Source organism: Emydura macquarii, unplaced genomic scaffold, assembly GCF_026122565.2.
Source record: "Emydura macquarii macquarii isolate MOO-44397 ecotype Brisbane River unplaced genomic scaffold, CSIRO-AGI_Emac_v2 contig_71, whole genome shotgun sequence".
Classification (NCBI taxonomy): domain Eukaryota; kingdom Metazoa; phylum Chordata; order Testudines; family Chelidae; genus Emydura; species Emydura macquarii.
Window position 1 is genome coordinate 7,064,456 of NW_027130208.1, and position 25,784 is coordinate 7,090,239.

Genomic DNA, 25,784 nt, shown 5'->3' on the forward strand with positions numbered 1-25,784 from the left:
GGCCTCTCTGCTGAAACTACTAACAATGACTCCAAATGTCGTGGCTCAGTGTGCTCACATTTCAGATGCTACCTTGTCATGAAACAGACTAAAAAGTACCCCCAACGCATCTCACATACTACTGTAGACAGAGAGCTATTAGCTACCCAGCAATCAGAAACATAGACAGGATTTGAGTTTATGATATAGAAAAAGGGTCTATAATTCATTATCCAACCCACTGAGCCAACCAGTCACTTTGTGCTGTTTTTCATTTACTTACAATACGTGAATTTCCACATGGTCTTATCTTATCCCAAAGAATAAATGTTTGTGTGAAACAAAGAGCCAACTTCATACAATCTATTCAATGTGCTTTGAGGTTCAGAAATGACAGCTTTCAGCCCACAAATGTTGAACAAGTTTTGGATTGGTAAAGCAACTAATTGTCCTGAGCTTAGCTCCTAGATCCCTATCTGCCTGTGGCAGGTAAAACTTAGCCAATACATAACTGTACAGCCTTTAGCTCAATCGGCCGGTGGCTGCTGGTAAGCGATATCTTGCTGGAAAGTGCCATCATATGTGAAAATTGTAGCAAGAAACGGAGAGGAGCATGTAAGACTTGAACCAAGTACCATGCTGCTTTAAAAGCCATAGATCTTTAATCACCGCCTATTCTCTCTAAATATTAATTGGTTGGTGTGTTTTTTCTTGGACAAACATTAAAGCATTGTAGAAATAGTGATGGGGAAAATCTTAATAGGATAGATTCAGATAAACATTCAAAGATTCAGATCATCTCCACTCTAGGACTTTATTGTTTTAGGGATAAGAATTTGAAATTTTTTAATATTCTAACTGCACACACAACTACATCAACTAAGCATACATACGGAATACTGGAAGACATAAATGGCATGTTATACCTCCCATTATCCATTTGCACACATAAATTCCCAGTTTACATATGCACTTCAGACAAATAATCAGACAAACCTTTTAAGGCAGGGATTGTCTCTTACTACGTACTTCCTACAGCACAGGTCCCAATGGGGCTGAAATAATTCTGTCATCTGTATAATAATAATAAAATGAAGTTTTGAAAACAAACTACACAAATTAAAGAAGATATATCAAGTACCCTGGCATCCATAAATGTTCAAATCTTACAACTGGCATGTAACCAGATTAACTTTTGAACACTTAACTATGCAATCTGGACAGTTTTTGTATGGAGTATATACATACATAGACATCCAAAAGAAATCTATCAATAAAATTGCACTCAGCAAGAGCTAATTCAGAAGAATTAAAGAACATTCATTCATTAATATTACTAATTTCAAATAATGACTACTTACAACAAGGAGTTCTTCATTAAAAGATGTATTTTAAGCTCTTTCACAGCATGCATTTCCTCCCTTGTAGAGTATTTTAGTGACAAACAGGCATTTCAAAATAAAGACCCAACAAAAGACTGCGGAACTTGGCTATTCCATTTTTTTATGCCTCGCACATAGCTAACACTGGGAAGACAGGAAGGGAAAATAAAATGCTATAGTTCTCTAAAATCCCAAATTATCTGTTTTAAAGCTTTCTCTCATTTAAAAATTCTCTTACTGCAGTAACTTACTCTGCCACTAGTCTGTCAGTCTCAGAAGAGTGAAAAGTTTCCAATTCAGCTTTACACTACAAAGTGCTTTGAAAGTGGCTGTCTTCTCCCCACCTACTTAACTTAGCAGATGTGTAAGTTTTTTGGTTTTTTGTTTTTTTTTTGAGCATTTCAAATATGAGCTCTTAACCATGCTTTGTTGGGAGTTTTGACATCATGAGAAAGGTCAATCAGAACGTTGGACAGAACGTTGGACCGCCAGGGTCCACAACCTGATTCTAAGTATAACAGACAATGAAAGAATATTCTTCCATGCTATTTTTCAACTACACACAATATCCATACACTATTCACGTTCACAAACAACTTAAGACAAAAGCAGCATTTTTCCCAGTTAAGAATTACAGAAGGCAAGTTTAATTGACTAATCAATGAATGTTTGTACAGTTCTTTGAAGACAGACTGGTATTTAAATATAAATATTACGCAGGATTTTGCCTTGCCTCTGTTAGTATTGAGATTTTTGACAACTCCAGCAGAAAAGCAAGCAACTTGAAGTACTTCTTTCCCCCTAGCAAGAGGTTTCAGGGCAAATCCATAGTCTGTACTTCCTCAATCAGTAAAAGAAAAAAATGCATTTGTGAGGATTATGGTATGGGTCCCTCATACACTCGTATGTTTTGGGTTATAGTAATATGTTTTAACAAAGCTTGTTTGATACAAATGTAAAAAAAAAACTCGACACTCAATGCCATGACTTGCAACGTCCCTTCTTTATTCAAGATAGAAAGCCAGTATTAATATCATGAAGTGAAGATGGCCGTGTTAGAAGTATTTGACTTTAAGGCTGGTCAAATGGAATGCAAACTAGTATCTTTTTCCCCCATGCTACTTCACTGAACCAAATATAGCTATAGATTGTGTGTGGAGCAGCTCTATCAATGCAAATCATCTGTCATATATTTATAGTGTCAAGGTTTATAAATATGGAAGATCTTGTAATGGGTTATATTGGAAACAAGTCATCTGGGGAGAAAAAGACGGGGGGGAAGGAATCTTTAGGAAGTGTGTCTTAATAGACAACAGCAACTGCCTTTAGCATATGTTATCTAAAGCAAAAATATCTAACCAAAAAATCTGTGTGCTTATCCATCATACTCTCTACTGTTTCACAACTTATTTGATTTGTTTATGTGCCATGACCTGTAATACAAAGAAATCTTTACTGTTCCAAGTGTATGTGAAAGGAAACAAATCCACAAAGAAAATAATGAAAATGTGGACTATGTATTCATCAATAAAAGAAGAAAAGTTTTCTATTACACTATGAGCTGTTCAATAAATGTAATTACAATATTGTAGTAGAAGTTCATATCTAAAAGAGCATCAGGGAAGATAACTAACTGAGTCAGCTTTCAAATAAGCCAGTGTTAAAACAAGTAGGCTTTATTTTGTACACTTACACAGGTGTGTGGCCAAAGAATCCATTTAAAAACAATCTCTGATCTTTTTTGACATTTATGCTGTTCTGTCAGAAAACTAACAGAAAAGTTGGAATGATACGGGATGAAAACTGAAAACAAACAAAAGATGCTGTATCCAACAACACTCATTTAAGACAAATATTTATCTAGAGTAGCTAAGCTATCATACATTTAATTAAATAAAGTCACATTTATGTATATGTATGTTTTTATTTTCTGTTTACTTCCTGATATCGTAGGAGCCAACATGCGAATATTTCACACTAGAAATAAAGTTGCAAATTTTTAACAAGGGGTAATTAGCCAATAGAACCAAGGAATCCAGCAAGGTACCACTCATCTGAAACTGTTAAATCAGCATGGGATTTCTTTCTGAAAGATATCCCCTAGTTTAGCCACAAAATGATTTGGCTCGATGCAGGAATCACTGGATGAAGTTCTGGCCTGCATTGTGTCTCTTGCCTGGAGAACTAATTAGTATGATTCTACAGCAAATCTTATCTCTGCATTTCAAAAAGTAACATGGGTTAAAGTAAACCATGTTCACCACATTGATTTTTGAGACGTCTCACCCTTCCCAAAGAGAATCCAAATGTAGTTCTTTAACATTGTTTTAAGTATCTGTAACTTGAATGTTTACCAGTTTAAACCACGTTACCTTCCTTAGTATGGCCTTGACTGGGGCACAGCTCAATACTACTGCACAGAGGGGAAAAGGGGGCACCAGTGTTTCCTCCCACATATTTCTGTGTAGCCATTCTGGGCTTATCCAAAGCAAGAGTCCTGAAGCAGGGGGAATGTGGAGGCTCATTGGAGCTCTCCATGAACATGTAGTTTGGAAGGTGACTCAGAAGGACAGGGAACAGATGGAGTCTTGGAACCCACCCCCAGCGTGACTTGCTTGGCCTGAGATAAGGAATATGCTGCATATGGCAATATGCCAGTGCAGTAAACTCCATCCTCTTGCTGAATACAGGAATTCAAGGGGGATCATAGGTTGGACTCATCCATCTGATTCACAGATCCTTTTTGGAGCTGCAACTCATACTCTGCCCTATGAATAAAGTCTCAATCTAGCCCTATATTTTAATTTAAAAGTAGAATACAGCATCTTAGAGGTGGTCTTAGCCTTTAAGAAGAACCCCTAAATCTCCTCCTGGTGGAACCGGATGCTGCCATCTTCTGATCTAAACAAGTATGAAAATATAACAAGAGTAACTGATTTTTTTTTTTAAATTGATATTTTAACCATAACTTTGTGAATAATCCTATTTATATAAAGTCATCTTTTCATTCAAGTCTCCTATACGTTCAAGCAAAGAAACTTTTAATATTGAAGTCTCAATGTTATATGACTTTTTTTAAAGGACTTTTGAATAGGACTTCTTTTGAAATGAACTGAAGATGACAGATACATAGAGCAGACTCCAATTAATAATTATAAGCCTTTTGGTTCCACTTTACATTTTAACATACACCATGAAAATTCTTGAATGGCAAATGCAGTTTGCCTCATAAAAGGAAAAAATAGGGGGGGGGGGGGGAAATCACACATGCAAATTCTTCAAGGGCTAGAACACTTTGATCAACAAACAGTAAGGACAATTTACTGTTTTATACTGCTGAACCGCATCCTCACTCTTCAGAATGAGTGAGACCTGTCATTACAATTATTAAGGTTTATGTGCATCTTGAAGTTGAGATAGTTACAAAGTAATTAAGATTCTGAAATATGCCACTAAACAAACTGTTTTCTGAAAGGTAGACAGCCTGCTCATTTGGAAATTTTGTAGTGTTCCTAACCTTTTAGAAACAAGATGTCAAATAACTAAATTAATCTCCCCACACAGAAAAAGCAGAAAAACGGAGGTTATAATTATAACTAACTAGGTTATAACTGGCATTTCCAGTTTTAAATAGGTAAAAACCAGTTTTAAAAAATTACACTCAACCAACATCTGAGGGCAGAACCAAGGTTTTCAAAGCTGGAAACCCAGGTTTAACCTAAACTTAAGTGACTGGATTTTCAGAATACTGAGCGCTCTCAAATGCCTACTAACCTCAGTGGAAGCAGCTGGATATCTCAATGTATGTGCCTAAATGTGGATTTAGCCCACACTTACATCAATCACACAATGGAAATAGTCAAAGCTGATCATTTTCAGAGTCTTTAAAATTGCTTGTGAGGAACTGATGGACCTTAATGATCCACGAATCTTAGGTAGTTATATGGCCCCATTACTTCTGTGCGTGGGGTCTTCATATTCATTAACATATTTATCCCTCACAACATTTCTGCGAGGTAGAAAAGTGCTATTGTCCCATTTTACATATGAGGAACAAAGGCACAAAGAGGCTAAGTGACATGCCCCAAGACACACAAAAGTATGTAGTGGAGAAGAGACTTCAACTCAGGTGTCTCAACTGTCCTAAGAGCTGGAAAACAGTCCTTCCTCTTTAGAACAATAATCCAAACTCACTCCAGAGTTCATCCCTTGAAGTAGCAAGACTTCAGAAGGGCTACACTGTAACATAATTCAAGGAGATTCACATACATCAGGTGGTTTATGTCGCTAATTTTAGTATTATTTCATGCACTCCAACTAGACTAGAGCTTAATCTCTATCATATTTCACAGAACTTGAGACACAATGGAAAGCCAATTTCCTCTTGTCATTCCAAACAAGCTGTTTTGAGGTAGTTTAACCAAAGCCTCAGCAGACTAGAGATAGAAAGTCAAGAAACACAGCGCATTCCAGCATGGAACATCAGGAAAGTGACAATCCAACAGAAATCAAGGGAAGAACTTACCTGAAAGAGTGACATTTCAGTTCCACAAAATGAAATTATTTTAGCTGAAAAAAGTGAGAAAAGGAAAGATATTTTGCACTCTTTTCCATTTTCCCCATTTGTTAAAAGAAGCTTCTCTTTTTCCCAATCTGTTTTAAAAAGAAGAGATCATTCCAGCACAATCTAATAAAGCAAGGACATAACCCAAGGCCTAAAAACCCCATGTCATAGCTAAATAGCTAATAGTGGCCAGTTGACTTTAGCTACCTCATGAGAAGTAGGCAGCCACTGATTATCAATAGAGCCACATCATTTTTTTTAAAATGATTATTAAAGCAAGGCTGCTGCATCACTAATTCATCACTGCCTACATATGAACAATGGAAAGGCAGCTGTGTTGACCATAAATGTTATAAAATATTATTATATTGGTTTTAAACAGTTAAACTATATAAATAAAGTTAAAATATATCCAGTTAATTTTTTTAAAAATATATTAAGGATCTGATATCCAGTGCAATCACAGCCCAGTCTCCAGGTGTGCATGCACCATTTTGCACATACATATATACATCCACATGAAAACCTGCACATGAAGTAGAAAGAGACTAACACTTGTGCACACACAGGATGGTTTGAGAGTATAAAAATTCTGTTACCTGTGAATATATCACTTTGCATGCAAACCTCAGTGCTCATAAGTATTTATATCCACAGCTGGAGGCTAGATTCCGAAAATCAAGATCTACAGACTGGACCTGCACCACTGAAGTCAAAATGGGAGCAAAAAGATCATAAAAGAGTTGCATTCACACACTAAAGAAAATGGCCACTCTTGCTTCTCACTTAGCCATCTATTGTGTCTGAATATTTTCAAATTTGGTGCATGCTACTATTAAATTCTAACCTACCTAAAGGAATGTTAACTAAAAAATAAATAGTCCAGTAAAAGATTGGCAAGCTTTAAATGTACGGCAATGTTACACGGCCCTAAAAACAAAAGCAGGTATTAAACTTTCAACTTACAATTCCTCTTGGGCTGTGTGTGTGGTTTCTCTGTTTTAATCTCTTCAGAATCTGACTGATTTAAACAGCTCCTAAGGTCAGAAGGATGCAGTAATTGGTTTTTCATATGTGGGGGAAAAAATGACTAGAAGCAATATCTATATTATTCTCTCAATTAAATTTTTATCATGTATTCAAAGACACTTTCTTTAAGTGGGAAATAACATTCTTTCCTTCTAATTTCAGTATAATATAAAAGCAAATACTGATTTTGACTTCTGTAATGTTATAAAACCAACAAGTATTTAAACTAATATCCAATATATATCTGTACAATTACTATTGGCAAAAATATGGCCAAATTAGCCATACTGACTACTACTTTTTAAAAAGACAACAAAACACAAAAAACTAGGAGCCCACAAACAGCAACAAGGCCACACTTGCATTCACAGCATCAGATGTGAACATTTTCACTCAGTCACAAGAAAAGAAGGGGCAAAGAGGTATATTCAGCAGAGAAGAAATAAAATGGTGCACAAGGAGACCAACAATAAACGACAGCAATTGCTGCTAGTCTGAATGGACGGAATGAAACTGGAAAGTGACAATTAAATTAATATTAGAGTTGGTTGTTGATACCAAAATAAAAACATGAATTAAGTTGGCTCTGTGATGGAGAGGGGTGACTGACCCCAAGCCTCCTTGTTAGTGGAAGCATGAGCTGTACAGGAGAATGTCCAATATTGCAAGTTCGTGTGACTTTCACAAAGGCCATGGCTGGCAGTTTAAAATAATAATTATAATAATAAAGGCACCAAAAACCACCAGAGACTCTAATAGATAAAGTTCAAAACACTGAGTACAGTAGAAGAACTGAATGACCATGGAGATTCCCTACAGTCTCAGTCCTACAGGTGGTCCCTGCAAGTAAGAAAAAGGAACAAGTTGAGGGGCAATACGAAGACACTTTACTGCAACAGCTTATGCTGCACCAATTCTGCGGATAAACAGGGCTTTCACTCTGGATGATTTCACAAACACTAACCTAACTTTGATCAAAACAAAAAAAGTGTGGAGACCAACAATACTCAGATGCCTAGAAGCCCACCTACCAGCAAAAAGCTGACTATTAAAGGAAAACTTATAAAACTATAGTCTCTTAACTCATTCATGGAAAACATTGGCTTATCTACTTATTCAAGCACATAAGGCTTTAACTTTCTTTTAGTTCTCAGTCATGTTTTTTCCATGACACTTAAAAGTGCACAAACTTACTAAAAGAAGAAACCAACATAAAATGCATCCTTAAGCATTAAGTGCAGCCATTACTTTTTCTACAACTAGATTTTAAAGCACTCCCAAGTGTTTATTCTGTCTGTTTCCATTTAGTCTATCTTCATTTCCATTTAGTCTGTCTTCAGCACTAACTCTCCGAAACATTTTGACTTAACGGGAAATCTATCCTCCCATTAGTGTACACAAAATTTAAACACAAATTAAGCTTAGTAGGCGTTATGAAATCTTAAAGGCATTCTGCATCACATTATAAGCATCCTGTTGACATACTTCTCCAGTCCTCCTCTCATCTTTCCTTCTGCCCCATAAGGACACTTGATTCTCCCCTGAGCAAAAAGTGTCCTCTCTCTTGTATTTCCCTCCCATACATCCAAAAATGGTTGGAATGGATCATATGATGATTTCCATTTTAAAAAAAAAAGTCACTACATTCTAGTTCTAATCTATACATCAGCAGCTAAGTGTTTAAGCGTTCCTTACTTATACTAGCATGACAAAAACTTGTTTCATTATGCTAATTTTGTACCATTGTAAAGCTTTTGTTGCATAAACCCTTTTTCAAAATACAGACTAGAAAAGTGTCTAGACACCCTTTACTATAGCAGGGCTTGACGTTTTTATCCAAACCCCTGCTAGCCCAAAGACTAAGCCTACACGCCAGTGGGTTAAATACCAGTGACCTCATACCTCCTCCCACCAAGGCCCAGCTCCCTGCAACTTAAAGGAGTAAAACAGTCTTCCAAGGGGAGCAGTGGGGGCAAGAAACCTAGCTGGTTTCAAGACTGAGTTTATGATAAGTTTATGGAGGGAATGGTATAAATGGGACAGCCTAATTTGGCAATTGACGAATCTTTGACTACTAGCAGTAACTATGCCCATGGCTGTGATGGCATGTTTGATGGGGTGGGTTCTGAGTTACTACAGAGAATTCTTTCTGGGTATCTGACTGGTGAGTCTTGTCCACATACTCAGAGTTTAACTGATCGCCATATTTGAGGTCGGGAGGGAATTTTCCCCAGGGCAGATTGACGTAGGCCCTGGGGGTTTTTCCATCTTCCTCTGCAGCATAAGGCATGGGTCACTTGCTGGTGGATTCTCTGTACCTTAAAGTCTTTATATAATTATTTGAGAACTTCAGTAACTCAGTCTTAGGTTACAGGTCTATTTACAGGAGTGGGTGGGTGAAGTTCAGTGGCCTGCATTGTGCAGTAGGTCAGACTAGATGATCATAGTGTCCCTTCTGACCTTATAGTCTAAGTAATTATGTAAATTACTATATCGCTCTTGCTTTTGTGATTCCTTCTTTGCTCTCCTGGCTTCACTCCATGTTTTTTCCCCCTTTCATCTTCCCCACAGTGGAGCAAAGTGTATTTTTTTCCTGCATTGTTTTCATTCTGTTCCTCTTTCCTTCCATTTCTTTACCTTTCAGTCACAGCGTTAAAACCCTAAAGAGATCATTAGATCATCTAGACTGACCTCCTGTATGTCACAGGCTATTAAATTTCACCCAGATACCCGTGAATTGAGCCAAATAACTTATGTCTGACTACTGCATAACTCCCTGGAAGGCATCAGACATGATTTGAAGACATCATGAAATGAAGAATCCACCATTTTCCTTGCTAGTTTGTTTCAATCATCTGTTACAAAAGTGTGCCTTATTTCTCATTTGACTTGGTCTGGTTTCAGCTTCCAGCCATTAGTTCTCATTTGCCTCTCTCGGCTAGATTTGTCTTCCTCCTTATTGTGTTCTTTACCTCTCCTCTATTTTCCACTCTTCTTCCTTCCCTGCAATAATTTCTCCTCCCCACCAATGCTTTTGAAAAATGTATCCCATCAATCTCTCCCCAACACATGCACATCCAAGTGTCTACTTGCACACTTTCTTCCCCCATTTACACAAGTCACTCCTTTCATCCATCCTCACAAATACAGGACTTACTTAGGGTGACCAGACAGCAAGTCTGAAAAATCGGGATGGGCGTGGGGTGGTAATAGTTGCCTATATAAGGCACACCCTCTAATATCAGGACCTCTGGTCCCCCTAGACAACAGGTAGACAGAACACTAAACCTACTAGCCGAAGACCGAGATGAAAGTTAGGGGTCGCAACTTCCCTGGAGCAATGCCCAGGTAGGACTGGGAAGGCAAACCTACATCCCCTACTGAAATAGAGGAGGATACTAGGAGTCCTATTGGAGGGCTACATCATCTGTGAATTCCTGGATGTCTGAGAAACATGAAGCTCCCCAAAAGGCCTCATACATACCCCTCGTAGCTGAGGGGAAAAAGCAGCAGCATTCTCTGTTCCCTCCCTCTACCCAGAGCCTCTTGCTTGCTGCAGGAAGGGGGATGTCTCCACCAATCCCTAACTTCTCTGGTGTTTTTTTTCTCTTGTTACCTAAAGCTCATATTTTAACATTTCTCAAAGCTTTCCCAAGCAGCAAAGTAAAACTGGATTTGAAACAGCAGCGGCCTGCAGCATCTTGGCATAGGTATAGGCAACCAGAGCAGCAAAGGCGGCTCTACGAGACAGCACTGAACTGGCCTACATTCTATTTCACATTTTGAAGGTTATCTTCACAACCATAAAGTTGTTAGTTTTTTTTTAAAAGGGAATTTAGGATTTTCAGAAGGGGACAGTTTTTGCCACTTGAGAGAGCATTTTTCTAACCCTGAGCCATAGCAACACAAACAGTACAACTCCCCAATTTTCCAAAATGTTTCAGAAACATTTCGTTATAACTTGTATATTCCAAGCTGCTGCCATTGGAAGGGTCAGAAAATTATTTAAACTTTGAAAATAGCTAAAGGAAATGAAGCTCCTGGCAGCAAGGAGAAGGTATAACTATCCTTAGTTATACAAAAATATAAACACCACACTTAACATCACTTTTAACTGATCTTTGCCAGTTATCTACTACAAGAAACACTTTAACTTCCAGGTTTCGGAACCATTTTTCATCGTCCCTCTCTGTCCTGCTATTGTCCCCAGAACTAATTTTGCCTTGTGCTCCTGCGTGGTCTTTTATAATCAGTCTGATTGTTCCCAAGTCTGACCTTTGCATTCTTGGCAATAATTCAGTTTGGTGTTATGTTCCTAGATTACAGAATTCATTTGGGTTACACCACAACAAAAATATGCTGTTCTTTTTTGGTAATGCCTTTAAATCGCATTTTAAAACTTAGCCTTTGGATTTACCTGTCAGGGTAAAAAAGTACTTCTAATGCATGTTGTTAATTCATCTACTTCAAATCTCATGTAATACTCATACAGAAACTGTCAGTAAGTCCACCCCCACCCACATATATACAGAGGTATTTTATAGTTATATCCTAGAACTCAGTCTTTTATTACAGTCAGTAATAAAACTATGAATGTTATTTCACAGAGTCGGGCTTGAGCCACACCTTACCTCTGGGTTATCTTTGAGAGAAACCAGGTCAGGTTCCCATTTCTGATCCAGTTTGTTACCAGCTGGTTGATAATTCCTCCACTGGGAGCGGGGATGAGCTTTCAGCTGAAATAAAGTTGGCACATGATCTGCATGATCTGCCCACTCCCACGCTGGTGTATGGGAATCAGGTTCCACTCTGCCAATACTCAACTAGCATAAATCTGAGTAGCTGCTGAGGCTGGGCCAGTGCATACCAGCCTACTGTATCAGGGAGCCACAGTTGGATCCTCCACAGCTCTCCATTTTCCACGTCAAGTAGTTTTTGGATGCAGGAAAGAATCCAACTCTTTATTTAGACAAACAGAAAAACTACCAAAAAATCCTCAGGATGGCACACTGTAGAGATTCTAGTGTAGACTAGCCCTTGCTTAGTGATTAAATCAGAAAACATTTGCAAAATAAATTTTTATTACAGTCTTTAAACACACTTCAGGATCTATAAATCTTCAACATAATAAATCAGTAATAAGGATGTTTATTGAGCATCAGCATGTTTATGGCTGACAGCACCTTCACATTTCTAGGACCAATTTGCATGACTTTTAAATAAGTTTATATTTTGGATAAAATGTAAATGTAACAGAAAGCTACAGATTCAATTCTATGTTTGTCCATGGACTAGCTATCAATAGCACTGTTTTGCATTAGTAATTAATTTTAGTCAAATTATGGCCATTTTGCTTATTCAAAACTTCAAAGCTTTAGAAAGGCAGCTTTCCTGGACCTAAAAATAAGGGCTTTGAAGTATCTGTTGAAAATAGACTCAGACTGCAATATACAACGGTATAATCAATTGCAGAAAATACTGTAATATGTTCCCTGCTTTTGCAAAGAAATAAGATTGTTGGTGATATGCATTAGTAACCCAAAAAGTGAAATGAAATATCTTCTCCACATAAATTAGAAATGTTCCTTTTATTTTAAATATCTTGAGGCAATGTTTAATATTTTTGCTCTCATCTTATAAAATGTTTAACTTCATAATTTTTCTACAACATAAAATTATACTTTTATGCAAAATATGACACCGAAGAAATGCTTTGCATATTTAATACAGCCAGCAGAAAAAAAAATGGAAAGCTATTTTACCACCTACAAAAAGATAAAACATTTACGATGTTCAGACTATAGCTTCTTATGAATTTTCAGTATACTTACTTCATCCTAATTTAAACTTTCTGAATTGTTAAGAAACCCAACCCAGACCAAAGAGTTGGTCAGAAGTGCTTCTGAATTCCTAACTCCAGTAATCAGTTTACCAATGAAACTTTTCAATACTGCTGTACATAGAGAATATATTTGTTAAAGTTTGTGAAAGAGTCACTGACACTTTACAGAAAACTTAGATCAAATATTTAATTTAGAAACAACCTGGCCTATATTTGCCTGTATTCTCTCACATTTACTAGGGAAACTAGCATGAAATGGAATCACTCTTTAAGAATTGTCCTGCTCCTGTTTTGTATTACTTGAAGTCACATATTAATAATTTCTATGGTATCTAACTTCGTCACCACAGTGGATTATGATTTTGAGCAGTTAGCAGAACAACATTTTAAACAATAAAGATGCAAATGTCTACAATAATAGAAAGAGGTAAGAGAAATATAAAGAAATATAATACATAAAGAGAACTGTCCAATGTGTACGCTGACATGCAAGACTGTTTACTTTACTAATCCAAGGTGGGTTTACATAGCTTTGTTTTGTGAAGTATCAGACTAGATAGTTTACACAGACTAGACTGAGATGAGGTAAATCACCATGGAATACCCATGAAGGGAATACAACCTTCTGATCTTCTGTGTCAGGCAGCTGAGGAGAAACTGATACCTATCTAGGAGTATTCAATTGAGGCAAGCCCCTAAATAAGTGCCATACAGATATTTGTGTGGCAAGAATAGAGGACCAAATGTTACAAGCATTTCCCCCCCCCCCACATCACAGATTCCTTTTCAATTCTTCATTATTCATGTTGGGTATTAGAAAACCACATGAGGGAAATGTACACTGCTGCCATCATCAAATCCCAAAGCAAGGATCTGGAACACTATAAGAAGTGTTATCTGTTCATCATCAGAGACTCTGACCTGAAAGTGGATTTCTACATTTCCAACATCCCTGATCAAACACCTCAGAAAAATACAAGTCTATTTTTAAGCCATCTTTAAAATAAAGCAATCTTTGATTTCTGGCTTCCTGGAAATGCAGGCACATTCACTGCATATGCTCAGCCATTTGAAATGATTGAGACATTTAGACCTAGGGAATTTCATTGTACAATAAAAGCTAATCAGTGAGCTGAGGGAGTAGGGAAGAGCAATCCTTCATCAAAAGGGTGTTCTTCCAAAAGCTTTTAAAAACACTACCTACCTGTCAGCTGACAGGCATTAACCAGGCACTAAGTGACAAGTCACCTGCAAAGCCAATGCCAACCACACAGACTTCTCAGAAGAGAGGGTACAGAATGAACAGAAGAGTGAGAACATTCAGCTGTTGGTAAGTGAACCACTCAGTAACCGGCCAAAAGTCTTCAAACCAGTTTCAAATTGGACCTCTGAAAAACGGTCATAAAGGGTGGGGGTAAGCAGCTCATGTTCTGTAGTTTGAGGACCGGAGTGGGAATCAGGAACTCCTGAACTCTCAACCTGGCTCTGGCCCCAACTGCATCTGTGGTACCAAGCAAGTCTTTTAACCTCTGTCTCAATTTGCCCATTGTTATAGGAGTGGTCTATATAAGGGTTGTCTACATATATATGTGAATGATTAGAGAAGGTCCCCACACTTAGTTAGCACTCAAGAATATGCATCATTGTTCCTGGGTTTTGTGAGATCAATACAATTTCTTGTTGTGCACTGCAAATGTCTTTTTCTGCATAGCTATGCTTACAACTATTACAGATATTTAAAAATGATAACAAGTGATTTGTTAATGTGAACTGACTATTTCGGTCACAATTCCAAAGACACTCTCATTGCACTTTTACCACTGCTTTGCACTTGTACATTTTTCCATTACCAGGATTTCCCAGATTTTTTCATGCCAATATTGTGTATAAGGAGCTTTTTATTTTTTGTTGAGCAGTAACTGTCTTTCTGGCTGCCACTGTATTAGCAGATGTCAAATTAAATTGTTCTTTAGTCTATGCATCCCTTAGAGGAAGATCTAAAAGAATAATGACATGTTCCATTGGTTATTTGTGCCCAGTTTTTAATGTCCTGTTTCATTTTTTAGCCAAAAATCTTTGACAACCAGGGAGAGCTAACAAATATGCTCAAAAACCTCCCTTACCCCTACTTCTCTGCCAGATTTTATCCAAGTCTCTGACATCTCACAAAAAAATCAAGTAGACAAGAGTTAGATACCATAGGTAAAGTAAATACAGTAAGAACAATTCTCTTTTTTCAGTGACAAAAGTTGTCAATTGAGAGACTAATGCTCATTTCCTATATTCCTGAGTTTATCTGTTCTTGTAATACCTTCCCATTTCTCATCTTTCCCAGTTGTTATTCCCAAGTTATTGTTCCTAAAGTATTCTGAATACACAACATATCAAAGGATTTTTTTACAAATTGTTGTTACTGATACTCTCAAAGTATTTATCCATTTTCAGACAAATGAAACTCTTCCACATACAGTTTAATCACAAAAACCTAATTCAGTTTTGGACAAAACATCATTAAAGGTCCACTGAATCCTGAAGGTCAGTATTCCATCTACTACACCATCTGTAAGATGAATCTCAGCTTTATTAACTTAAATTGTATGGGCACCATATAAAAAGTCACATTCATTTTCTGCAGAGCAAGAAAGCACACAGGAAAGTTGCAACATTTACAATGCAGCTTGTACAACCTCATTTAGCTGATAAGAACTCGTACGTAACCTTTGGTCCTTCACTGGTAAACAGCAAGAATCCTAACTTTTTATTCTGAAAAGTAGAAGACTAAAACCTGAACCATTAATTATGCAGGATACAGAGAAGAAAGGCAAATGTTTAAATTACTGTGTTTTTCAGTGCCAATCAATAAACCAGCAGTACTCAAATCAAGTAAAACAAAGAGACACAGTGTTTCATGCAATATACACAAATAAATATATGACTTTCAAAGCAACCATTTGACACTGCATACACACAGATCGGGCATAATTTTGAATGCTGACTTACAATAAGGGGCTTTATACTTCTAGAAGAATTTGTCACAAAATCATATGATAGACATAATAATATGATCTAGTATCCCAAGATATTAAAAAGGGAACTTTGCATACATTAAAAGAGTTGCTTAAAGAAAAAGTTCACTTGCATCCACTCAACACTGAGGTCGTGTCTAACTATAACATTATGATTTCTGCAGACAGCGACTTATATGTTGTCAGGTCATCAACAGACAAGCGAAAAGAAACAAAATCTAATTCAATATGTTGAAGATGGAGTTGCTGTTTAAGAAGTCTATGATCAAGCAGAGAGTGAAAACCGACAAAATAGCAAACTGATAAATCCACCTATGGATAAAGGAGATGTTCACAAGCTATATTTATTGAACATCTTTTGTTCTCTGAATCAGCATACAAATGGGACTAACAAAGTAAAATAAATCTTTTCTTACAAAAAAAGTGTATATGTAGAAAAATGTTATATTTACCATCTGTAACTTTTCTGATTTGTCCCTTACACAATCAACACTATGTCATTATCAGCAGGATAAATGAGAAATTAGACAGAAAAGGCTTCAGGTCATCATGTACATCATTATACCAAGGAAGGATTTCTGCTTACACTATATGTTCAGTGCTTTGTCCAATCTCCTTTTTTAAATGACTCGAGCAATTGGAGTACCAACACTTCCATTCAACCGTCTAGTAAACGCCACTGTTAGAGAACACTTCCCAATATTCAGTTAAAAGATTTTCTCTGCTTAATTTCACCCCATAACTCCGTGTCTAAACTATTGATCTGATTTTTAATTGAATAACTATTAATTATGGATCAGTTCATAATTACCAGTCTCTAAGTTACTGTCATAGCCAGTCATGCTTATATCAAGATTTCTAAGCCCCAATTTTTATTAAAGAACATAGTATAAAAAAAGATGACAGTACGGATAAACTGGTTCAGCAGATGGCTAGAAGCTTGCTTCTTCAGCAGAGCATATTAAAAAAGTGGATTTGCTGAAGCAGTTCCTAGGGTATATACTCAAAGCTGGGAAGTATATGCTTGAAGCTACAAAGAAAGAGATTGGTTTGCCTGAGGGAACAATGCACTCAGATACTTAACTGAAGGCGTGGTCAGACACTCAGCTGAAGTTTGGTGAAGTAACCACAAAACTGTACTAAACAATGAGCTAGATTTAACAAAATTACATCCCTAAAAAAACAAAAGGAATAGACAGTTCACGTTGACAGTCGACCCTCTAAAAAGGAAAGGAGAAGTGTATAAAGAAAATGTATAGGGAACAGCTATCCCAGCCTAACCCAGAGTGGAAGAGAAATGAATATAAGGAGACTGTGGTTATTAAGAACACAGGCTCAAACTCGGAAACATTCTTCACAACATCTGTTTTGCAGGTCATTTGGAGACAACAGGACCGAATAAAGGTTAAACAGGATTTTCTGTTGACCCAATGTTTTGCAAAGTTGTGGCAGAATATTACTAAATATGTTATAGTACCAGAGGAAGGGAAATACATGGTGATCAGAGCAAAGTGCCTGAAACATATACAAGAACTCTTTCAAAGGGGACCAACTTGTTCTAACAAATGAACACTGATTCACCCTGGACTGTTTCTACCCACAACTGTAAGTAGTACATTAGAAAGTAGATTAGTACTAATGGTTACTCTTATACTAGGCTTTACAAACTGCTAATGAATCCAAACTATGCCCATGTGAGTTGACATTTGTTTAGGTGAACTGGCTGGAAACTGAGGTAGGGAGGATGTATCCTTATCCTCATCATGCCACAGTTAGAGTGAGTACCCAGAGCCCCTCTTAGCTCCCACTCCAGTGGTCTGTCCACTTGGTCTTGTCTCTCACTTTCACATGCTGTATTCTGGGTACCTATAGACAGTCTGAAAAGTGCTCAATAAAAGCAGAAGAGAAATTAGATGCATGGCAAAGTTTTTCTGCCCCTAAATAAGGCCGGGACACCTGCACCAACACAGAGACCTATTGTCTTAAAGGCACCAGGGTCCATCTGCATGGAATTACGTGCAAGATCAGAGCCTAAGGTTAGATTTCCCAAGGGTACATTATCTGATCAGGGCAAAAATAAGCACTCTGTTAGAGTATAGGACAGAGGTCCCCAAAACTACAGCCCGAGGGCCGCAACCAGCACACTGACACATTTTGACCGGCCCACTTCCCCCTCCTGGCCCCGCCCCTTCCCCTCGCCACTCTCCCACGTGATATGGCCCCAGCCACTCTAGCCCACCATAAGAGCAAGACTGAGTGGTGTAGCTCTCACAGCTGAAAGTTTGGGGACCCCTGGTATAGAGCTTCCCCACACCAAGATTTATCATAATGTCCAATGGAACTGTCACATATTTGTAAATAAGCACAGGTGGAATGGGTGAAATGTTTGGGTTTTTTGCAAGGAAATTCATGAAAATCAGCAGACTTCTCATGTCTGTAGGATTCAAGGCCCTCTGGACATAATACAACTGAAGCTGAAGGGCAAATTTGTCACCCACAAAGAGTCAAACTGGAGTATTGTCTGAATCTCCAAGAAAGGTTTAAAGAATGTACATGAAGCCAAAGACCCAAGAGGAAAAGTATGAGAATTCTGGTTTTGGACTATAATTCATTTTCAATAGATCATTTGTGGAATGATGGAGCATTAATTTTATTTGGATCACTACCTTCTTCAACTACTACTATGCTGGTTAGAAGTTTTCTCCATTTGCAGAAATGATGGAAGTCTTTATATAGATTTTCAGTGGTCAGCTTTAAAAACTTGCTAATTTTGTCAAGGCAATTGACCAGTTTTTACAGGTGACACCTGTCACCAAATCATCATTTGACATTTTCAATGAGGCATGAAAAAGGGAGTCCTTCCCGAAGACTTGACAAGATTATACCATGGAAGGGGACTCTCCATGTTGGCTGAGCCTGAATATAGACATATATGCCATATAGCATAGCCTTTGCCCTAGAAGGCTGAAAAATTGCCTTGGGCACTTCGTAATAATCCAATCTCAATTATCCCTTGTTTATATTTATTGCTGAAATTTAGTTTACTGTTTCAGAAACTATTTTGAAAACACTCTATACTCCCACAGGACCAAACTCACACTCAAGAAAAGAGGAGACCTCAATCTTGTAGGCTAGTAGTGCAGTGGGTCCCACTGAATTTTGTTACAGAGTGATCTCTAGAGTGTTTTTCAGAGCTCTTTATAAATATTGCTCCAGGAAGAGTGGGCCTGCATTCTCTTGTCCAGGCATGGTGTGGACAACTGATCCACCTATTTTTTCCTGAAGGACTTGATAAGATTCATGCTTACAGAGATTGTAACATTGCACAATTTATTAAGATTATAAAATAAAGAAAGTTAGGAATCACGCTATGAAATTTACGCTAACACCTATAAAAATGTAACAGCCAACAGAAAGTTAAATTATAAGAAATGTCGTGTACTTTCCTTTTATTGGAAAAACTATGCAATATCATTTCTGAAACCAGGAACTATGACAAAAGACAAAGCTAAATACTATGTATTGCTCCTTTAAAACAAAGTTTTATATCTGTTTGTTCCTGACAATTTCAAAGGCAGTACCACCCACAAAAAGATCCATGATTGTTGCATAGCATACACCACCTATTCTAATTCTAGACAAAAGCATTTCTGCAATACATCACCAAGATTACAGGGGAGCAGGCTAATTTCCAGTACAAATATACTCACTCAGGGGTAGTATGACAATAGAAAATACTACCTCAGACACCAAGAAGGGCCTACACAGTCCTTGCTTCTATATACAAAGTGTACAAATAAAGGCCCCAATCCTGCAAACACTTTAGCATACATTTAACTTTATTACGTGTCATGCCATCAAAATCAATGGAACTACTCACAGTAGTAAAGTTAACACATGCACAAGAGGTTGAAGGACTGGGGCCTATAGAACATTTTTATTAATGAATTAGACACTAACCTGCAGCAATCATGGAAGGAATGCACTAAATGCCTTTATAATCACTATTTTTATTCCTATTACAGTAATACGAAGAGGCCCTGATCAATATTGAAGCCCCATTGTGCAAGACACTGAATATACACATCTGAAGGCAAAGAATATACACCTCTGCCTCAAAGAGCTTACAATTCTAGTTACACACTCTTATTATAAGCAGCTATATCTTGACCAATCAAATATTTCAATATTAGCATTCATGTAAAAAACCATGGAAGCCCATTTTATCATTCTAATATTTTATAGGAATTTAATCAACAAATGATAGAAACAAGAGAGAACCTCTGCCTGTGCATTCTCCATAAGGGTTCGTTTGCTCTGAAATGTATTTCCCTCTGTGTCTGACCGAATTTATTATTATGGACACTGGAAAGCCCACCTTTTCTTGCAAGCTTTCAGGAAAGTTGAGGGCTCATTGGCTGAAGAGGTTAGAGATTAGGAGATGATTTAGGCAGGGTTTGGCATTATATAATATTGTGGGGTGAAGAAATTGGATTTTTATGGAAGTCATCGTCTGAAATTAGTAACTGCAGATTTGATTAATTCAAATATTGTATCAACACGGTTTTACATTTTCAAGTAGTATGTTCTTAAATTTTGACAGGTATCAACAAGAAATAAATAAAAATTAATTTAAAGCACAAATACAATAACCTTGTTTAATAACCTAGCTCCAAAAAAATCATTTTGGTTAAAATTGAACCTAGTGTCACAGACCACACAGAGCCTTCCACTTCACAAAAGCTATTCACTTTGAATGCAACTGCACCAAATAAATATATTTAATTCAACAAAAGATTATACTAAGGACTACAAAGAAAATTCAGAATACATAGAGTCATAAGGACATACAAACCACTGAAACGCCAGTTCTTATCTGTCTTATGCCAGTTTTGCACCATAGATTTTAGTGGAGTTACTCCTGATTAAAGCCAGAATAAAGCAAGTCCCCACTCAAACCCAGAATCTGTATCCTATAGGTTAACAATGGCTAAAACAACACAGAAAGTCTTGTATCACGTATGTTATTAGAAGTTAAATAAGATAAGTCCACTTATTGTCAAACTACTGGCTTCATCAATAAATGTATTGATACCGAAATACCTGATCAAATATCTGATGTGTATTTGCTTCAAAAGATTCATCTCCTATCTTATACATTTTAATGAATATTATACTCACTTCTTGCATTAAGACGAGTAACGTTAACACACCTAATTCATATCCATTAGCGAAAATAAACTGCAATGCTCTAACTTCCATTGGTCAACCAGAGAAGTGTCAATCTACATTGCATTATATCCTATTTTGGCCCCATTCTTGCAAACGCTATTGGATCTATTGCTTACTACTGTGAATAATTCTATTAACTTGAGTGGACTACTTGAAGAACTGAGCACTATCACCTGCTGGAAGTGTTTACAGAGTTGGGTATAAAGGCCCAGATCCTCAAAGGTATTTGTGCTTCTAACTTCCATTGAAATTAATGGATGTTAGGAGTTTAAATATCTTTACGGATCTGGATCTTAGGGCCTTATTGTGCAAACTGATCCACCTGGACAGACTTCTGCACCCCCACTAAGCCATACTGAAGTCAAGAGCACTTCAGACAGGTGCAGGCATCTGTCTGTACAGTTCGTATTGCAGAATCAGGATCATACACTGTAAGCACCTTGTGCCAGGACCACATCTTCGGCACCAGGCATGCTCTTGGGGCTAAGATATAAGACTGATAGTACTTACAGTGGGATAAAAGAGTGTCCTCCGAAATCAGTTCAATCTAATTGTCAAATACTACATCCATGGTTATTTCCCATGTAACTTCATTATATAAAAGAAAAGTGGACATAGTTGGGTACAAGTAATTGTAGATTTAAATCTGAACTAGGAGTGAACATTACGTAATCTGCCTCTGGTCACAGATGATCCAGGCAGACACAAAGATACTATTTATTTTCCAGTAAATGATGTTCAGGATCAACAACACACTCTATCTGAAATAAAACTCACGTAATACTGTATTACCAAGAACGAACACAGCAGTAACACCTGCAGAGCAGGACATGACTAGAAACATGCTTTCTTAGCTCTAGAGGGCATTGCTGCTGGGAAAATACTTATACTCAGAAGCATGGACCAAAGCAAATAACTGTGCAGATGCTGATCTGATAAAAAGGAAAAGTAAATGGTTGGCTGCCAGTGACTCCATAAGTTTCTACAATGCACGTGTCTAATTTCATCCTCATGATTATTACATCTTGCGCCTGATCCTGCAGTCCTGGTAAACACCAAAATCCCATTAATTTAGGTGGAAGTTTTGCCTAATTCAAAGGCTACAGGAGAAGGTCCATTAATTGTTTCATAATGCCATTAAGACTTGCAAAAATACAACGTCGGGCAATTATTGACCTTCTCAGGTAAACTAGCTTGACCTTGACATCACAGACACAATCATTTCCTTAGTTACACAGGTGCAACTGCCACAGAAGCCTACACAGGAATTGTACTCTTATAACAGAGCACCAAGAGTAAAACTAGGCTTCCCATTTTATCCCAGCACCAAGGCATGATAACATCTCTAGAAATATAATGCCTTTTCCATGGTATTGTTTAAATAATATATTACGCTGAGTTCTTCCACTGCTAAAACAGTTAATAGTAGATTTAATTAAAATACAACTTCTTTACATTCTGCACCATTGTCAAATAGCTATTAACAAGATAATAAGCAGCCATAATACTGTTTAAATTTGCATTAAGAACACAAGGAGTGGGTGCTTAGGAGGGAATACTTGAAGATCAAATAATTTACCAAATCAAAAAGGCTACTCTAGAAACCATCAGAAGGTAGCTTTTAATTTGATTTAAACCATAATATTCACATCCTGGTTAAAATTACACAAATGTTAATTTTGATCTCAATAATTAGCACCAAAAAAAAAAATGGATAAGGACATTGGTCAGCTGGCCTTTTGTAATTAAACAAGCTCTGAAAAAAAAGGAATTATTTTCAGTTTACCAGATTTTTACGTAAATTACCCATCAAGAACAAGCTAACTATGCACTTCACACTTTGGAAAAGGTCATTTAAGCCTTCCACGTAGAGCAGAAGCGAAACTTAGTAGAGATCAAAGGCAGTCACTATAAAACTAGGCAGACTGCTCTCCATTTTCTGATTTAAGCTATGTCAGCATTATGGTTATGATGCTCTATTGCCAAAGTACACTTCCTACAGTGACCAAAGCGGTTTTTCCATCAACGGAGATAACCTCCCTTCCTGAGATGTGCCATGAGAGGTGGCTGATAGGTCGACAGAATTATTTTGACGACCTAGGTCCTGTCCATACTTACCTCGCAGATTCGGCGGCAGTCGACCGGAGATACGCAAGCTACGCAAAAAATTGCACAACTCCAATCGACTTCTATGGTTTTCTTCTGCGCGCCGTCTTCACTTCACTGCGCCGATGGGAACCGCGTTCCCGTCGACGCAGCACTATGCTACTTGTGGAGGTGGTCTTAATATGTTGATTTCTGGATCGACTGCGCGGATCTTCACTGACTGGTCAGTCAATCCAGAGAAATTGATCTGATGGTGACAAATCAGTGTAGACTTAGCCATGAGCACCGTTGTTCCATTGGACCTAACTTTGGAGTGTAAACTAGGCCTTAGGAGGTGATCTCATAACTTGCTGCCCCTGGGCAGAAGGACACAGGCTCAGAATCCAGACTTTTGTGTTCTTTCTGCAGGTAAAATGCTGTGCGTTGAAGAAGGTAACACCCTTCTCACCAAGTGAGACTCCTGACATGCTAAGTAAGCCAAGAGCCAAACACAAAACAGGAAGACACGTCTGTGCTCAGTGGAGGTACCTGTTTTTTCCCCAGTTTTGACCAATCCTGCACACCCCCCGTTTGTTGTAAAGCGGCCTGGGGGGGGACCCTAACCACCGGCTACCCTCCGAAATAGACCCGCTCGGCCCCTCAGGAGGGCAGTGTGCGGCACTCAGGGCTGCCTCTGACAGCAGCAGCAGCAGCAGCAGGGCGGGCTTGGAGAAGCCCGGCGGAAAGGACTTGTGGGGCGCTGCCCGAAAGCGGGAAGTCGCAGCCCGGCAGAGCTGCCCCGGCACGGATTTCTGCCCGCCCCCGGTGATAGGGGAGGCGGTGCCGGGGTGGGGGGTCCCCGCTGATCCACCCTCCCCCGGAGAGAGGAGACGGGGGGGGGGACTGAACCGCCCCCCCAAGGAGAAGGGAGGCAGGAAGTGGGGGGGGGAGGCGCTGACCTGCCCCACAAGGAGAAGGGCGGAGGGCCCCCCCTTGACACCCCGAGAGAGGGGACGGTCGCCCCGCTCCCAGCCGTCGCAGGGAGGCCGGGGCGGGCGCACTCACCGGCAAGCTGCCCCTCAGCAGGGCGGAGCGGCGGGCCAGGGCCGGCCCCAGCTCCCGCAGCGCTGCCCCGGCCTGAGCTGCCATGGGAGACGCCATCTTAGCCGGGCCACTGGGGTCACCGGCAGCCGCGCCGCGCCGGGGGAGGAGCCGCCGGCATCCCCGCCCCCGCCCGGGGCGCGGGTAGTGTGGGGAAGCGAGGAGTTAGGGGGTGTCGTTATGGGGGGAGTCGGGGGAGTCTCTGTGTGGGGGGGGAGGGATTGTGGGGGGATTTGGGGGTGTCTGTGGGGGGAGGGGTTGTGGGGGAGTTGGGAGTGTCTCTGTGGGGGGAGGGGTTGTGGGGGAGTTGGGGGTGTCTCTGTGGGGGGAGGGGTTGTGGGGGAGTTGGGGGTGTCTCTGGGGGGGAGGGGTTGTGGGGGAATTGGGGGTGTCTATGTGGGGGAGGGGGTTTGGGGGGAGTTGGGGGTGTCTCTGTGGGGGGGAGGGGATGTACAGAAGGAGAGGGCTGTGGGGCTGTCACTATGGGGGAGGGGTTGTGTGGGGAGGGAGCGGGAGGTGGGGTGTCAGGGGGAGGAGTGACGGGTTGTGTGTGGGTGTCACTGGGGGGGAGGGTGTCTGTGTGGGAAAGGGTTTTTGGGGGTGTCTGTGAGCAAGGGGAGAATGGTTGGGGGTGACTAGTGGGAGATCTGGAGGTGTGAGCATAGGAGGGAGGGTTGGAGGTGTCATGTGCAACAAAGGGGCATGTGTTTGGGGGTGTCGTGTGTGGGAGGGGTTGTGTGTTTGGGGGTATCGTGTGTGAGGAAGGGGAGAGTGTTTGGGGGTGACTAGTGGAGGGTTTGAACCTGTCATGGGAGGAGGGTTAGGGGGTCATGTGCAACAAAGGGGCATGTGTTTGGGGGTGTCGTGTGTGGGAGGGGTTGTGGGTTTGGTGGTGTCTGTGTGAGGAAGGGGAGAGTGGAGGTGACTCTTGCAGGGTTTGTATGTGTCAGTATGGGAGGGGGGTTGGGGATGTCATGTGTGACAAAGGGGCATGGGTTTGAGGGTGTCTTGTGTGGGAGGGGTTGTGTGTTTAGGTGTGTCGCTAGGTGGGCGTCACTAGGTATCACAGGAGATGATATGTTTGGGAAGCCCACTCAGAATCCATTGCTCCACCCTAAGCCTTCACTCAGTCTTCCAACGTGCTCTGCTGCTTCGGGTTTGTGCAGAGTGGGATGGCAAAGGCTCAGAAGTTTGTCCATGGCCCTAGCTGTAACTGCTGCTCCTGCCACTGCTGTTGCATGAGAGGCTGGACTTTGTACTGAAGGGATGATCAATCTCCTGCCTCAGACTTGTTACAAAGTAAATATTAGGGGCTACAATTTCAAAAGTGACTACTGACTTTGGGTCCCTCCACTGTTGAGACCCCAACTTGATGTCTGCAAGTTCTGACCATCTGTGATCTGAAAATCAGGTACCTTTAAAGAGTGTCAGGTGGGCACCCAAAAAATAAGAAACTTGGAATCACTAGTCACTACTGAAAAACTTGGCCTTGACTTTAGGGAGAGGTAGACTATCTGAGCTAAGATTCAGACCATCTCTATCTG

The 25,784-nt window shown here is 39.5% G+C and overlaps 1 protein-coding gene across 1 annotated transcript in view; it reads right to left on the minus strand.

The window, feature by feature from the left end:
* The window catches only part of SUCLG2 (succinate-CoA ligase GDP-forming subunit beta), a 197,690-nt gene extending 173,365 nt beyond the window's left edge, over positions 1–24,325 (minus strand). Inside the window, exon 1 of the mRNA XM_067542134.1 lies at positions 24,205–24,325. Within this exon, the coding sequence (XP_067398235.1) occupies positions 24,205–24,300 (96 nt within the window). The 5' untranslated portion in view covers positions 24,301–24,325. The remainder of the gene's footprint in view (positions 1–24,204) is intronic.
* Between the last annotated feature and the right edge of the window lie 1,459 nt (positions 24,326–25,784).